The sequence below is a fragment of the Nymphalis io genome, chromosome 12, assembly GCF_905147045.1.
Source record: "Nymphalis io chromosome 12, ilAglIoxx1.1, whole genome shotgun sequence".
Taxonomy (NCBI): domain Eukaryota; kingdom Metazoa; phylum Arthropoda; class Insecta; order Lepidoptera; family Nymphalidae; genus Nymphalis; species Nymphalis io.
In genome coordinates, this window is record NC_065899.1 from 13,313,978 (window position 1) to 13,328,562 (window position 14,585).

Consider the following 14,585-nt stretch of genomic DNA (forward strand, 5'->3'; position numbering starts at 1 on the left):
TATACTTTGGCTTATAATTAAAGCATGTGAAAATACTCTATTTAAAATCTGTACTGTAATGCGTATAGTGAAACACTTACATGAATAATTATTGAACTATTATAGATATTTCGAGGAACAGGAACAAGGAAGCTGCCAAAAATAGGATAATGAAAAACTGGTAGTACTAGAAGCACACAAAAATATTTCTTCTCTAGAAGATATAGAAATACATTGTTGAAAAATACTTTTTTTGTTCTAAATGCTTTATTTATTTCTAACTTAAAAAACGTGAGACGTTATTTTTTTCAAAAAAAGTTGGCAGCCCTTAAATATAGTGTACTGAGTGTATAAACTCGAGGCGCGTAGGTATGACTCGCTGTCTGATAGTTTTTATGAAGACAGAATACTAAATATTAATACCGTCATCAGGGGATCAAATTAATGAAACTATGGAAGCTAACGTAAGCTTTACACTTTAAGTGTAACCAACGTGATCCCTTTGTAATTAATGTTCCATACCCAGTAGCAAACATCAAGGCAGTGCGATTCAAAAATGTGACATATTGAATGTGCACCATCCATTATATCCATGCTGGCAATATATATAAAAATAGTAACAACTATTAAACGGTAAAAAACATCTATAATATAACTTAATAAAAGTAAAGTAACCGCCTGTGAATGACCGAAGCTGGGCTAAGGAGCTTTTCCCACCACACTGCTCCAATGCTGGTTGTTAAACATACAGACATCTCACGATGATTTTCCTTGCCGCCGATAAAAGATAAATTATAAATACAAGATAAGCACACGAAAACTTCGTGGTGGAATTCATCAGTTAAGACTTACGCGTTCTAATCACTCAGTTCCAATCTATTTGAAAAAAGAATTACCATTTGAAAGGTAAATTATTCCAGATAGGCTATATAACATGTATATATACACATATTTATTAATAAACTAAAATTATGATGATATTTAGTAAGAATGAATAATTCGGAAAAATAGTATATTAGAAAATATTTGTGCCCTAACCCCTTAGCACTGTACGGGCGAATAAATCGGTTGTCGAATCATTCAATTCTCATTGATTTAAAAGTAACACCTTGGTACACAATGCATTTTTTACCAATGTTAAATCGGAACCGGCAACTAATCTAATAAAAAATGAACTACTTTCGCATCCGCTGAGCGAGCACTTTAATTTGATACCGATATGGATGACATGTCGGTCTCGGTATGAACTTGGACAAGACCAAGGTCATGTTCAATAGGCATGTCGTGCCGGGACCGATATACGTCGAGGGGAAACCTCTCGAAGTTGTTAGTGAATATACCTACCTAGGACAGATAATACAAGTCGGTAGGAACAACTTCGAAAAGGAAGCCGATCGAAGAATTCGCTTGGGATGGGCAGCATTTGGCAACCTTCGTCAAGTCCTCAAGTCGTCTATACCGCAATGTTTGAAGACGAAAGTCTTCAACCAATGCGTCTTACCTGCCATGACATACGGCGCCGAAACGTGGACACTAACTGCGGTACTAGTCCACAAATTCAAAGTCGCTCAGCGTGCTATGGAGCGAGCTATGGGATATGGTTCGAATTGAAATTGCAAGATTTGTTCACACACACCGGAGGTCAAACTAAATAAAAAACTTGTAAAAATTAACAAAAACAAAATTTTATAGTGATGTAAATAAATGAATACAGGTTCTCTAAATCTACATAGTTATAAACATTTAATCAAAATAGTTTAATTACACATTTTACTTTAAATAAGGGCTTTCCTAATTAAAGGAATACAAATAGTTACAGGATATAATAATTAATTAAACTTGCACACGTCAAGTTCGAAAGAAGCAGTCTTCGCACAGTTCTGGTGAAATTTGACTCCTGTCATATAAATCCAACAACAATGGTACTACGAGTACTAGTAGTGTGCAGCGCGCTGACGTGTGCGCGACGAGCTCAGTGCTCGCGCGCGATGTCGGAGAAGGCGTCGAGGATGTCCTGCGTGCTCAGCGGCAGCGCCAGCCCCGCGCCCGGGTAGCACGCCGCGATGCGCGCCTGCACGAAACCCTCTTATGTAAAGCACAACTAGTTAATGCTGCTTCGTGAATTAAGTGTAAATCTAACCTGCAGGGCGACGTGCTGGGCGATGAATTCCTCCTGCATGGCGCGCCACACCACCTGGAGCAGACCGCCTTCCTCGCTCAGATGTTTCTCCACAGTTCGATACAGTCGATGCAGCGACTTCCGCACTGCACACACGGAAAGAGGTCAGTATCGGTCGAGAGCGATAAGTCGCCGAGTCCGAAGGCGCGTGCGTACCTTCGTGCGCGGGGTAGAGCGCCAGCAGGCGGCGCAGCTCGTGCTTGCTGAAGGCGGCGCGGTAGCAGACCTCGTCCTCGCGCACGCCGGCCGCCACCGCCTCGCCCACGCCCTCGAAGAACTGCGCGAGCTTCTCGAGAGGCCGCCCGAAGTACTGCGTCACGTAGTGGCGCAGCGCGTCCGCGTAGCGCGCCTTCGCGTCCCGCCGCAGCGCGTCCAGCGCCGGCACGCGCAGCGCGCTCACGCACGCGTGCAGCCTGTGGTAGTTCTCGAGTTGCACGACGGCTCGTGGAGTGCGCGGATGTTCCGCTTGCTGGATCGCGCGCAGCATGGCCGTCGCCAAGGACAGATACCAGCGATCGAGGTCGGCTCGACGACCCCGAGCGAAAATCTCCTCGCACACCGCGCTCATCTCCTCCAACTCCGGTATGAAGCTCAGAATACCGCACTTCGGCTTACGCGCCGCCTGCGAACGACGAATCCCGTTGAGTTCAGTCGTAGACAGCGTCGCACCGGCGAGATACTCGCAGTACCTGTCTGACGCCACACCTAACCCCCCGTACCTGCTTGACGGCGTCGGGCAGTGCGGCGAGTCGGTCGGCGACGGCTCGATCCGCGCCGCGCTTGGCCGCCACCGCCACCGCCGCCAGCGCCGCGCGCGCCCACCGCGCCTCCCCCGCGCCCCCCGCGCCCCCCGCCGCCCCCGCGGCCCCCTCGCCGCCCGCGCCGCCCTCGCCGCCCTCGCCCAGCACGCGCCGCCCCACGCACGCCAGCGCGCGCATCGCGCCACTGCCGCGAGGCGAACTCAGTTAATTCACTCTCATCCACTACTCGAAATAATATGGAGTACAATATGAACGCTAAGATAATGTGTTTTATTTTGAGGTGTGACAACAAATACTTTAATATGAACGGGTAAAAAAATGAGTCGGAGCGACTCACTAGGGCTCGTGCCGCTCGACATGCGCGACGAGCGCGACCAGCTCCTGCTCGAGCGCGGGGAACAGGTCGGCCCGCAGCCGCCGCGCCTCACTCGTCGCGCGCCGCGGGTCCGCTCGCTCGCCGCCGTCGCTCTTCTCGCTGCGCTCGCCGTCGCCGGCCTCGCCCTGCCGGCAGCCGGACGTCGCCGTTAGTGACGTGTTCCGCCGTGAGTGGTTCGATTCTTAGTGTCAAAGTGTACTCACCTTCACGTCGACGTCCAGGTGGAAGAATTGATTGCAGAAATCTTGCTCGGCGTTGCAGACAGTCTCGACCAGAGTCAGCACCTGCCGGGACACAATGATTCGAACGTGAGCGGTCGTGTCGGTAGTTTCGTGGCGCTGAACGACGAGGGTCGCTCACCTCATCGAGTAGATCGTCGACGCGCTCGGGCGGCGCGTGCACGAGCGCCGCTCGGGCCGCCTCGCACGCCGCGTGCACCTCGCGCTCGTACACTCGCGACCAGGTCCCCACGTACACCTGCGACGACGGACGACGCGTGTAATCAGGCCCGCCCTCGACCGCACGTTAAACTGAAGAGTCGCGTCACCTTGACGAGGCCGTCGTGAGCCTTCTCGTCCATGTCCTTGAGCCAGCGCATGAAGGGCGCGTAGGGCTGCAGGTCGGCGTGGTGGCGGCGGCGCGGCGCGGCGGGCGCGTGCGCCTCGTTGGCGAGGTGGATGAGCGCGTTGTTGAGGTGGCGGGCCAGCGCCGCCGCCAGCGCGTCGCGCGCGCGCTCCAGGCGCCGCAGCCGCTCGCGCACGGCGCCCAGCCGCAGCCGCGCCGGCGCCTGCGAGCGCTCGCCGCGCAGCGCGCCCCGCAGCGCCTCCGCTGCGCTAAGCGCCCGCGCGCGACCTTCGGTGCTCGCCAACGATATCTGGGTCGATATGAAAAATATGTGTTGTGATATAAAAACATATGCAACAATGTGACATGTGATTCGCCTAGAGCCGCGATATGACTCGATCCCGACTCACTTCGGACAGAGAATCGAGATCCCTTAGCGCGGGAGCGTCGAGCCACTCGTATATTTCATGTAGTTCGACGAGGAGCGCCCTCGCGGCGGCGTCGGCCCTCGCGGCGCCGGAGCGCGCGTGTAGGGCGGCCGGCGCGGCGCGAGTCAGAGCCTCCAGCCGCGACAGGCGCGCCGACAGCGCCGCCCCCGCCGCACTGCCGGCTAACACATGGAAACAACGTTCTCTGTCATAGGAAGGTAACAGAGATAATCGTTTTGAGACGACAGTCAGGGTATACCTTCGAGTCTAGTAGCGAGTTGCGCTCCTCCGCCCTCGGTGGCCGCGGCCAGCATGCCACCCACGTTGAGCGCGTCGAGGCGAGCTAGTCGTTCGCCTAGTCGCTTGACGCGGCGCTCCGCGTCCGTGTCGTCGGGCTCCGCGTCCTCCAGCAAGGCCGCCAGCGCCGCGTCGGACGGCGGGCCCACCGGCGCGGAGTGCGCCGCCTGTGACATCTGCGCCAGAGCGATGCGCGAGCGTTCGTCGGTGCAACTCCATGTTAGCGTCTCGCCCCCAGCCTCGATACTCACTCCGCCACCCTACAATATATTATTATTATTTTATAAGCTTGCGCTTGTCTGTTTTTAAAAAAAAAGACACATTCAAATTGTATCAAGACAGGACAAATTGATGACATTATTTATAGCAATAGGTAAATCTACTATTTTTATATTTATTTATTTAATACTCTATTGCACAGCACAAAATATGTATATTGTACACAATGGAGAATTTTCAATTATTCATATATATGAATTATGATGTGTTTGCTTAACTTTATGCCTCCTTTCATGCTGATGCTGATATGCCTGAGCCCAAGCCTAATTTAATTATATATACTAGAGCAAGACAATATACCTAAATATAAATAAAGAAACCTTATCAGTAAACAGGATGGCACACTGGCACTGATGTGTAACTCAAACATAAGCAAGTCTCAGAGTACGAGAAAGAATATTGAGAATTCTGTAACTACAATGTATTGATGACTGTATCATTAAATAGTTTAAAATTAAATTAAAAATATTTTAATAAAGTTAAACATTAAACACAAAGTGTGACTACAAAAAAGCAAATACTGTTCTTGTTCTGTTTGTGACTGGCAGTCAATTTCAAATTCTTGTCATTAATTATTTCTTTTAAAATAAATAGGTGTACAAGCAAATTGTCACCTAACATCCTATAGTATGGTAAGAAATAATAACTATTACTGAGATTGCCAATGGGCCACCAACTTTGGGAAGTATGATGTTATGTCCTTTGTGCCAATAGTTACACTGGCCCACACACTATTCAAACTGGATATTCATATTGCATTTTTTTGTAGTAGCATCTGATGAGTGGTTGGTACCTAACAAGACAGCAAGCCTCACAAAGCCCGACCACCAACTAAATTTGATTTGTTATTTGATATGTTTTATAATAATAGTAGATGGCATTAATTGTGTATACAAGTATGCGGTCCAGTATAAGATCAATAAATACAAACGTACTTCTAAAATTCAAGAAATAGTGGTTTCATTACAATACAACGAAGATAAATATCTGTAAACTAAAAGTAAAAATGTAATAGTAGCTTCAAAAATAAGAGGCAAAAATGCAAACTTTCTCTTACATCTTGCCGTATTACCATCACTAAATAGTTTTCCTGTTCGGAAAGAAAATACATTTTATATAAATTGTCAATATGCATAGACCTTATATGCTACAAAACTATTTTCACAATTAATGTTTACAAACCGAGGCATCAGTTTTTATTCGAACAACATGAAGTGGCCAGCTACGCAGACGAGCATTTCCCTCGCTCAGAGTCAGCGAACCGCCCTCTGCACTAAGCCGCTGCTGCCGTCCACTAGCGTTCAATACCTCCGCGCTAATGACGCCTTCACCCAAAACAGAGTTTTCTTCCAGTTTCATTTTCTATTTACTGGTAAACTACATTCGTTATCATTTTCTTGTGACAATAAACTATTTACAAATTACAATAACATTTTATTTTAAACTGCTAAGGATTGTTATTACCATTTGTCAAATTTCAGTGATATTTGACATTGACAATAACCAATGTAATCATCAGAAATTGGAGATGGGCAATGGAGATTCCATATCTAAAATGTACAAAAATTTATTTAAATTTAAAAATCATAAAAAATATAATCATAAGTACATTCTCGATCAACTGAATCGACGCAACCGTTTTCACATCTTTTTCATGACATATGTTTGAAGACTAGCAAATAGGCCCATAGACATTGGTACTCTATGAAACATTAAATGAGTAAGCCTTATTTCGAGACAGCCGCAAGGCACTCGAACCCTATTATCAAAAATACTAGCAAGTATAGCTCTCAGTGGTCTCCCTTTTCGATCCGTAGGCCAATTTCAACACGATAGGTTACAAAGCAGACACACACCGACCCCGCCGGCGGGGTCGAGGTCTTTTATTATAACCCATCCACACTTAGGCGTATGACAGGTCATTGCACACATAGTGTCCTCTTTCCTGACGTTGACGGTCTCTTGGCCGAGGTTCGCATCACAGGAGGCGCCCTTAGGTCACACGTATTCTGAGCCCTTAAGTGGGCTTCCAACATCCAAATAAGTATCTTAGACTCGTCCCCCACCCGGTGACGCTGTCGAGGCCATTTGGGCCAACAGCAACAAGTCAATTCGAAAAAAAAGAATATGCCTTACAAGGTCAATGCTCCATCAACTTGGGAACTAAGATGTTACATCTATTGTACCCGTTTAATATTAATGTTACACTGTCTCACTCAACTTTCACAACAATATCTTAGTTACGCTATTTAGCGGTTGAATACGAATGAGTACATGGTATCAACGATGTATGGATTTGCACAAGGCTTAAGGAGTTATCGACATCTTATATTGTAGTGATATAATAAATAATATAATAGTGTCTGCAAATAATTATTAAAAACGAAATTAAACAATGACAATTTTCATTTACTTATTTATGCAAGTAATTTTATTTAATATAAAACCTTTTTGTCAATTATTATTATCTCTTTAATTAATACTTAATAAATAGAAGTCACGTCGTGTTACTAACTTGGGCGTTTTCCCCATAAATCTGAGGGTAAGTCAGATGAAATGGGGTATTTTCAGGAGCAACATTTTTTAGAGGAATTCTCTCTTGGGTTCAATATAAGCGGGTTAATCTATTGTTTACTGCTGCTTACTTTGCCTTTGTTTTTAACGTAATATTAGAAATGTATTTTCAATTTATTTCAATAAACATCGGTCAGGAGGAAGAGGGATTTCGAGATCGTGCTATGCTATATGGGATGCTTCTCAGAGGTTGTCAACATTACTACTATGACTAGCATAGTCACGTCAAATTGACATTCATTTGACAAATAAATTGATAGATAGTAATATTTTTTACTAAATTTGGCAGGTTCGGGTATCAAATGTTCGCGAGATATCTCATATCTTGAAAATTAAAATTAAGAATTAACATTTATATACTAAAAACGTATATTGACGCTGAAAATTAAATTGTATATATTTAATTATATTCAAATCACTTCAGTCGCGAAACCTAACCTCTAACAGAAACATATTCACTCAAAATGGCTAAAAGTACGGGCAAAGGAGGTAAAGCAAAATCTAGTGACATTTTTGCGGGATTTCAAAACTTACGCAGCGAACAAAGACAGCTCGCCACTAAAATTTCAGAACTAGAAATGGACTTAAATGAGCACAAGTAAGTTATTATCAATGCTTGTTTTCTTTAAATCTATATATAACTTAACACAATTGAAAATAATAAACAAATATATTGTCCAAGGATAGTCATTGAGACACTACAGGCAGTGGAACCTGGTCGCAAATGTTTTAGAATGGTAGGTGGTGTGGTGGTAGAGAGAACTGTTGCAGAAGTATTACCAGAATTAGAAGTAAATAAAGAACACTTACCACAAGCATTGCAGGTATATTAAATATTCTGATCTTTCTATAATCAGTTTTAGAATTTATTGTAATTAATAATTATTAATTTTAGGCCTTACATGAGCAGCTAGCAAAAAAAGGTCAAGAAATCAATGATTACATAGAAAAGCATGATATTAAGGTTCAAAGAGGCTCAGAAAATGTCAGTGAGGCACCTCGAGAAGATGCACCTGCCAAAACAAATGTGCTTGTTGCAAGCGGCTGATCATAGGTGGCTTATGGGCATACATACATTTGTTTCTACATTAAGAATGCCTTTTTAATTTTCTTTCTGCATTTGTATAATTAATAAACCTAAAGAAATTTGTATTAGTATGATTATCTTTTCTTTAAAATCACAAACTAAACTTTTGTTAAGTTATATAAAGTAACTTTTACAAAAAAGTCTTAAATTAAAACTCTTTTATATTAAAATGGTTTTATTTAATAAAGTGCCTGAAATATTAAAAAATATAACTTAATATTAGCTAGCAGCAAAGACAGAGCCACCATATCTTAGTACTGTAAATATATAAAATATCACAAACCCCTCTACAATGTACATTTACATGTAAATATGTTATTATTAGGTATGTCAGTTACAAATATCACATTTTTATTTATGTCAACTAATAGCATCACCTTTTATTAAACTGCAGAATAAGAAACAATTTAATAGATTCAATTGAGTTAATGTGCATAACACAATCAGCAATATATTTAAAAAAAATGCCTTCATTAACTTATTTTAGAAGTTTTATGAAAAAAAAACACTTTATTCTATGTCAAGAAACATAAAACTATTAGATAAAATCGATTTAAAAAATATAGTTATAAAAATGAAGAGTTCCTGTAATCTTTAAATCTTATTAGCACCATATTCCAATAACACACAACAATGAATAATCACAATCAATACTGAAACTGTTACAAGAGACCCAACTGTTTCGTAGTAGATTCATGAACCCGATTCAGTTTCAATTAAGAAACTATATTATGAGATTAAGCAACTTCAGTCATTTTCAAAGATTCATTATCAAAAATAGCTTTTATATAATTATGATTAGTTCTGGGTTGACCATATCAGGACACAAATAAAAAAATTAAAAATAATACCATTCATGTCTATTTTTTTATATTACATAAAAATAAAAACACCTCTAATGGTATTCCCGAGCTAATGTTGACTGAAACTTTGAAGTGTTATTGCATTCCAAATATGGGTGAATATATTATAGTGATTCAACCTAGAAACAGTCGTACAGTATTATTGCAGTCACGCCTAAGAGCGAGTTGACAATTACCATCATGTTAGAAAATGTCAATCTTTACGATTTAATTATAAAAAATGTTACGTATATATATTAACAAAAACATAAAATTAGAAGTACATAAAATTAGTGGGCGCATAGGTCTCGTCTGGTCGCAGCGGAGATGTGTCGTGCGCGCGCACTCGCGGGCTCTCGGTCCCCTTCCCGCTCCCCCCCTCCGTCGGCCACGTACTGCTGCCACCCGACTTACGCACGACGCGCAGCTCCGTGATGGACATGCCCTTGTCTACCGACTTGCACATGTCGTAGAGCGCGAGCGCCGCCACCGCGCAGCCCGTGAGGGCCTCCATCTCGACGCCAGTGCGCGCCGTCGCGCGCGTCTCGCACCACACGCGCACGCGCCCGCCGCCGTCGTGATCGCCGCGCGGCAGCGTCACGCGCACGTGCGCCAACTCCAGCGGCAGCGGGTGGCACAGCGGGATCAGGTCGGCCGTGCGCTTGGCCGCCAGCGCGCCGGCCACCTGCGCCACGGTCAGCGCGTCGCCCTTGGGCAGGCGCGACGAACGCAATAGCCGCAGCAGGCGCGCTCCCACTACCAGGTAGCACTCGGCCTCGGCGGCGCGCGCAGTGATCGGCTTCTCGCCCACGTCGACCATGCGTGCGCGCCCGTGCTCGTCGAGATGCGTGAGCTCGGAGGCGGGGCGGCGACGCGCAGGCGCGGGGGGCGGCGGATCAGGCGTGCTCGTGCAGTAGTTGCGTGCAAATACGCGGCGAGGCGCGACTGGTGGGGCCGCTGTGAACGTTGCACCAACTAAGGAGGGGGCGCGGGGGAGCCGCCGCCTAGCCGCCTATCAGAATCATCGGTCTGTTCTTGGAGCGGGCGAGATTCTGCATGCCTACAAAATACGGCCGAACGTAAACGTTCACCGGCTCTGAACTGTCGTTCGAGAGTGACACCATGTAATGATAAGACTCGCTCCGTGCTCGTGTCCACGTATACGCAATACGTGACCAATATGTTGCACGTGCGTACTGAATACTCACGGAGTGTAAGTATCTAATTTGACTAAAATATCAGAGCAACTTTACATTTAAGTTGCCGATTAAATAGTGTATTTTCGGAAACCTTTGGTGTTTTAGTATAATATACAATAAGTGGCTGACCGGCGTGCTGCGGCAGCTTGCGGCGCAGCGCGGCGCGCACGAGCGCGGTCAGCTCGCCGTCGTCCGCGCCGCCGCGCAGCGCCGCGCGCAGGCTCGTCTCCGCCTCCCCGAACAGGCACACCTGGGGGACGTCACGCAACTCGTCAATACACCACTATGCCCTGCTTGTGGTTTGATTCACGAACAACTCGAATCAGAGATCGTTTATGATGTCACTTCCGACCGAATTTGGTCTGAATCTACCCTATGTCGGTCAACGATCTGTTCGAAGTAAAGCCTACGAGATTACTTTACCTTGAGATTCCCGTCCGCGGTCAGTCGCAAGCGATTACAAGAGGAGCAGAATGGTTTCGTCATCGAAGAGATGAACCCTATCCGACCCGCGTAGCCCGGCACGCGCCACATCTGGGGATAAATGACATAATTACGAAAGGATCGTCTGTCCCTGCTTTTGTTGTATCTTATGTCCGGGTATAAATTGATTCACGTTATTTTAACGTGCCTGCATGTTTTTTAAGACCAGACAGAATACTTATCTGTATTTTAGGATTGCAAATTGATGTCAATTTAGTAATTATTTAAAGATTGCATTGGACTCTACGACGACGTCTCCCTCGGTGTTATTGGTCTTCGTGGGATTCCTCAGCCGTTGGTGTTCGGCCAGTCCGTTCATAATCGGGTCATGTCTATCACGGAAGGGACGACATTATTTGTGGTTCCCAACGTGCCGCCAACGACGTGGCGCAGCGGTGCGGGCGCGTACCGTGGCGGTGCGGCACGCGTCGTCCGCGTCGCGCGCCAGGCGCGGGTGCGCGCGCCGCGCGGCCGCCAGCGCGTCTCGCTCGCTCACGAGGCGCTCGTCCTGCCAGCGGTTACCGGAGAACGGCATGAACTCGATGAATCTGCGTCGACGAGAGGACGTTGGAAGGTTATCGACTTGGATTCGTTTTAACATCATTCGATATTCGGAAGAAGCGTACCTGACGTCGATTTTCCGCTCCCGAGTCAATTCCACGAAATCGGAGATTTCGTCGTCGTTAAAACCTGAAAAATATAGATTTTTGAGAAGTTGCAATAAATTACCGGAGGAACACTGATCGCTAGCGCCGCGCTCTCGACATTACCTTTCATGAGAACGGTATTGACTTTGACGGAGTCGAAGCCGAGCTGCAACGCCAGGTCCATACTCGCCAGCACCCTCGGCAGTCCCTGGCGGTCAAAGGAATAGTGTCATTATCCGACTCGCGAGCGGCAGCGTGCGTGGGGGCGGGGCACGCACCGGTCGGCGCGCCATGCTCTCGAAGCGCGCGGGGCGCAGCGAGTCGAGCGACAGGTTGAGCGCGCGCAGGCCGGCGCGCTGCAGCGCGGGCAGGCGCCGCGCCAGCGCCAGCCCGTTGCTCGTCATGGCCAGCGTGCGCACGCCCGGCACGCCGCTCAGCTCCTCTGCGCGCGACACACGCACATTTAACTAGGACCTCTGTTATTCGTTCTACTGCTTTACGAACCGTCGGGTAGGGTCACCGGAGTTAATAACGAATCTACGAACTTACTTAAATTTTTATTTCATTCCGTTTTATTATACTTTATTGTAAGCAAACTTGAGATAAATATTTTACAGTCTGTATAAATGTCGTTTTCGTATCTAATTTCGATACTTATTATAAAATTTACAATCAACAATTTTTTTCTTCTAAGCCATAGCTTAAAGGTCAATGTCATCAGAGATAATGTACGACATTGGCGAGCACATGATATTTGTCATCGATGCAAATACCGTGTCTGTCCGAGCACATATTTGACCATCGCACACGTGATACGCACGGACAATGTCGACGAGGTCGGAGCGCACGGAAGGTTCTCCACCCGTGAGCCGCAGCTTGGTGACGCCGAGCGCGGCGAACACGTGCACCAGACGCAGCAGCTCGTCGCGCGACAGCAGCGCGTCGCGCGCACTGAGCGGCACGCCCTCAGCCGGCATACAGTACTGACCTATTGGAGCACCATGGTTTTCTTTATTAGCCCGACATAGGCTTAACGACATCAAATACCTAATAATTCTACGATACTCTTACATCTTAAGTTACAGCGCTCAGTCAGTGATATACGAAGATAGTTGTGTTGGCGACCATAAAGGTCTACAAGCGGAGCCACTTTACTCTCACCTAGCTGAGTGTCTTGTTGAATCTGCAATAAATTGTGATAATAATTAACAACAAAATCAACAATACAACAAGTTAATGAATGGTATTTAATAATTTTTATACTCTTAAAAACAAGGGAATACAACATATTGCCAAAATTTCTACTTACATTGGTATGTGTTAGTCTTTGCTTGTTAAAAAAAGTGTTTAAAAAAATTCTCCCGTTTATCAAACTTTTTGTTCCAAACATTATCTTCATATTATTATGGTAAGCCATCATGTATTTATTTATAGAGATAATTTAAAAACTCACATAAGAATGTTATTCAAGTGCCTATTGTAAATAAATTAAGAAGTGCAAATAGAAGCTATATGCATAATAGATTTGTTAATGATGTTCTCCTTATCATTTAGTTAATGTAAGCACTTATTCTATCGAAACGGATTATTAAGCACATACAACGTGGCGGTTAAAATAATTATGGAATCTCGAAAAATAAATAAATAAATATGTTTCCTGTTGCTACGGCTCACAATAACTTTCTGTAAAGAGAATCGGCACTAAAGTTTACTAATGTCGAAATGTCCGATATGTTTACGTAGTACATACCAACACAATTAAGTGAACTGACATCAGTCAGTGTTTGTTTGTTTCATTTTGAAGTTTTGTCAATTCTTTTATTATGATTATACACTTGACAAGATGTTGCCACGCCAGAAAAGAGCAAAAAAATAATAATAATTGTCGATTACCGTTTTACGTGCCCTTTAAAAATTATAAGTATATTTTTGTACTAAAAGTAGATATAACCTGCTGCAAAAATTACAATTATAATATTTTATATAGAGTATTATGTTAAACAAAACAAACTAAAATATAATTATTCCATTATAGCAAACATACTATATTGTTTTACATAACACATTACATTTCACAACATTATCATGTCATGTAAAAGAGATTTAACTAGTGCGTATTTAAATTAGTACAAAAAGAAGATAGCTAGCGTAGACAGAGAAACTAACTAAAGTTATCATGTCATGTAAAAGAGATTTAACTAGTGCGTATTTAAATTAGTACAAAAAGAAGATAGCTAGCGTAGACAGAGAAACTAACTAAAGTTAGTAATATTAAGTGTATATAGATGATAGTGTACATATATGTAAGCCGAGATGGCCCTGTGGTAAGAACGCGTGAATGTTAACCGATGATCGTGGGTTCAAACCCGGGCAAGCACCACTGAATTTTCATGTGCTTAATTTGTGATTATAATTCATCTCGTGCTTTACGGTGAAGGAAAACATCGTGAGGAAACCTGCATGTGTCTAATTTCACTGAAATTCTGCCACATGTGAATTCTACCAACCCGCATTGGAGCAGCGTGGTGGAATAAGCTCCAAACCTTCTCCTCAAAAAGAGGAGAGGAGGCCTTTAGCCCAGCAGTGGGACATTCACAGGCTGTTACGGATTACGGATTACGGAGATGATAGTGTTTGGAAGTAGTACTTATGCGTATTGTACGAAAATTGTACATAGATCAAGCAATCAGTGCACTTTTATCAAATACAACAAAAAGAAATAGAAGTTATAAGAATTTAACTGGGTAGATGGTAATATCATTAATGCACAGAGTCTGTCTAAATTATTTGGTAATCTTATAAAATTTAAATTTCAAAATGATTATGTTCATCTTTAATACATTTATTTGGTTATATTTTATTTAGTTCTAAGGTATAATAAGTTTTACCG

At 44.3% G+C, this 14,585-nt stretch overlaps 3 protein-coding genes across 4 annotated transcripts; 1 reads left to right on the forward strand and 2 right to left on the reverse strand.

The window, feature by feature from the left end:
- Positions 1 to 1,647: 1,647 nt before the first annotated feature.
- LOC126772143 (exocyst complex component 1) lies at positions 1,648 to 6,344 on the reverse strand. Its single transcript, XM_050492321.1, has 11 exons — positions 6,046 to 6,344; positions 4,547 to 4,844; positions 4,270 to 4,469; positions 3,843 to 4,169; positions 3,656 to 3,772; positions 3,499 to 3,579; positions 3,257 to 3,420; positions 2,878 to 3,103; positions 2,315 to 2,780; positions 2,120 to 2,244; positions 1,648 to 2,050 (listed from the first exon to the last, which is right to left on the reverse strand). The coding sequence occupies exons 1-11, from the start codon at positions 6,220 to 6,222 to the stop codon at positions 1,952 to 1,954; spliced, it is 2,280 nt and encodes a 759-aa protein (XP_050348278.1). The 5' UTR covers positions 6,223 to 6,344; the 3' UTR covers positions 1,648 to 1,951.
- A 1,355-nt stretch (positions 6,345 to 7,699) lies between these two features.
- Positions 7,700 to 8,595, forward strand: LOC126772148 (prefoldin subunit 2). Its single transcript, XM_050492330.1, has 3 exons — positions 7,700 to 8,035; positions 8,120 to 8,261; positions 8,333 to 8,595. Exons 1-3 carry the CDS (start codon positions 7,902 to 7,904, stop codon positions 8,483 to 8,485), a joined length of 429 nt encoding a protein of 142 aa, XP_050348287.1. The 5' UTR covers positions 7,700 to 7,901; the 3' UTR covers positions 8,486 to 8,595.
- A 774-nt stretch (positions 8,596 to 9,369) lies between these two features.
- LOC126772145 (molybdenum cofactor biosynthesis protein 1) lies at positions 9,370 to 13,504 on the reverse strand. 2 transcript variants are annotated; one of them, XM_050492324.1, is made up of 10 exons: positions 13,446 to 13,504; positions 12,767 to 12,878; positions 12,516 to 12,683; positions 11,974 to 12,137; positions 11,819 to 11,903; positions 11,675 to 11,738; positions 11,458 to 11,596; positions 10,989 to 11,099; positions 10,695 to 10,815; positions 9,370 to 10,323 (listed from the first exon to the last, which is right to left on the reverse strand). In XM_050492324.1, exons 1-10 carry the CDS (start codon positions 13,467 to 13,469, stop codon positions 9,641 to 9,643), a joined length of 1,671 nt encoding a protein of 556 aa, XP_050348281.1. In that variant the 5' UTR covers positions 13,470 to 13,504; the 3' UTR covers positions 9,370 to 9,640. The 2 variants fall into 2 exon arrangements, with proteins under 2 accessions (XP_050348281.1, XP_050348280.1); XM_050492323.1 differs by lacking the exon at positions 13,446 to 13,504 and adding an exon at positions 13,005 to 13,439.
- Positions 13,505 to 14,585: the final 1,081 nt, after the last annotated feature.

Bases quoted from the DNA above. Each gene is read 5' to 3' on its own strand.
- LOC126772143 (XM_050492321.1), bottom strand. From the start codon at position 6,222: ATGAAACTGGAAGAAAACTCTGTTTTGGGTGAAGGCGTCATTAGCGCG. The intron at 2,245-2,314 runs GTACGCACGCGC...CCGTGTGTGCAG, and splicing joins GCTCTACCCCGCGCACGAAG to TGCGGAAGTCGCTGCATCGA. The intron at 2,051-2,119 runs GTTAGATTTACA...GGTTTCGTGCAG, and splicing joins CCCAGCACGTCGCCCTGCAG to GCGCGCATCGCGGCGTGCTA.
- LOC126772148 (XM_050492330.1), top strand. From the start codon at position 7,902: ATGGCTAAAAGTACGGGCAAAGGAGGTAAAGCAAAATCTAGTGACATT. The intron at 8,036-8,119 runs GTAAGTTATTAT...ATATTGTCCAAG, and splicing joins ATGGACTTAAATGAGCACAA to GATAGTCATTGAGACACTAC. The intron at 8,262-8,332 runs GTATATTAAATA...TATTAATTTTAG, and splicing joins ACTTACCACAAGCATTGCAG to GCCTTACATGAGCAGCTAGC.
- LOC126772145 (XM_050492323.1), bottom strand. From the start codon at position 13,115: ATGATGGCTTACCATAATAATATGAAGATAATGTTTGGAACAAAAAGT. The intron at 11,904-11,973 runs GTGCGTGCCCCG...TTTGACCGCCAG, and splicing joins AGAGCATGGCGCGCCGACCG to GGACTGCCGAGGGTGCTGGC. The intron at 10,324-10,694 runs GTCAGCCACTTA...CAACGTTCACAG, and splicing joins CAAGCTGCCGCAGCACGCCG to CGGCCCCACCAGTCGCGCCT.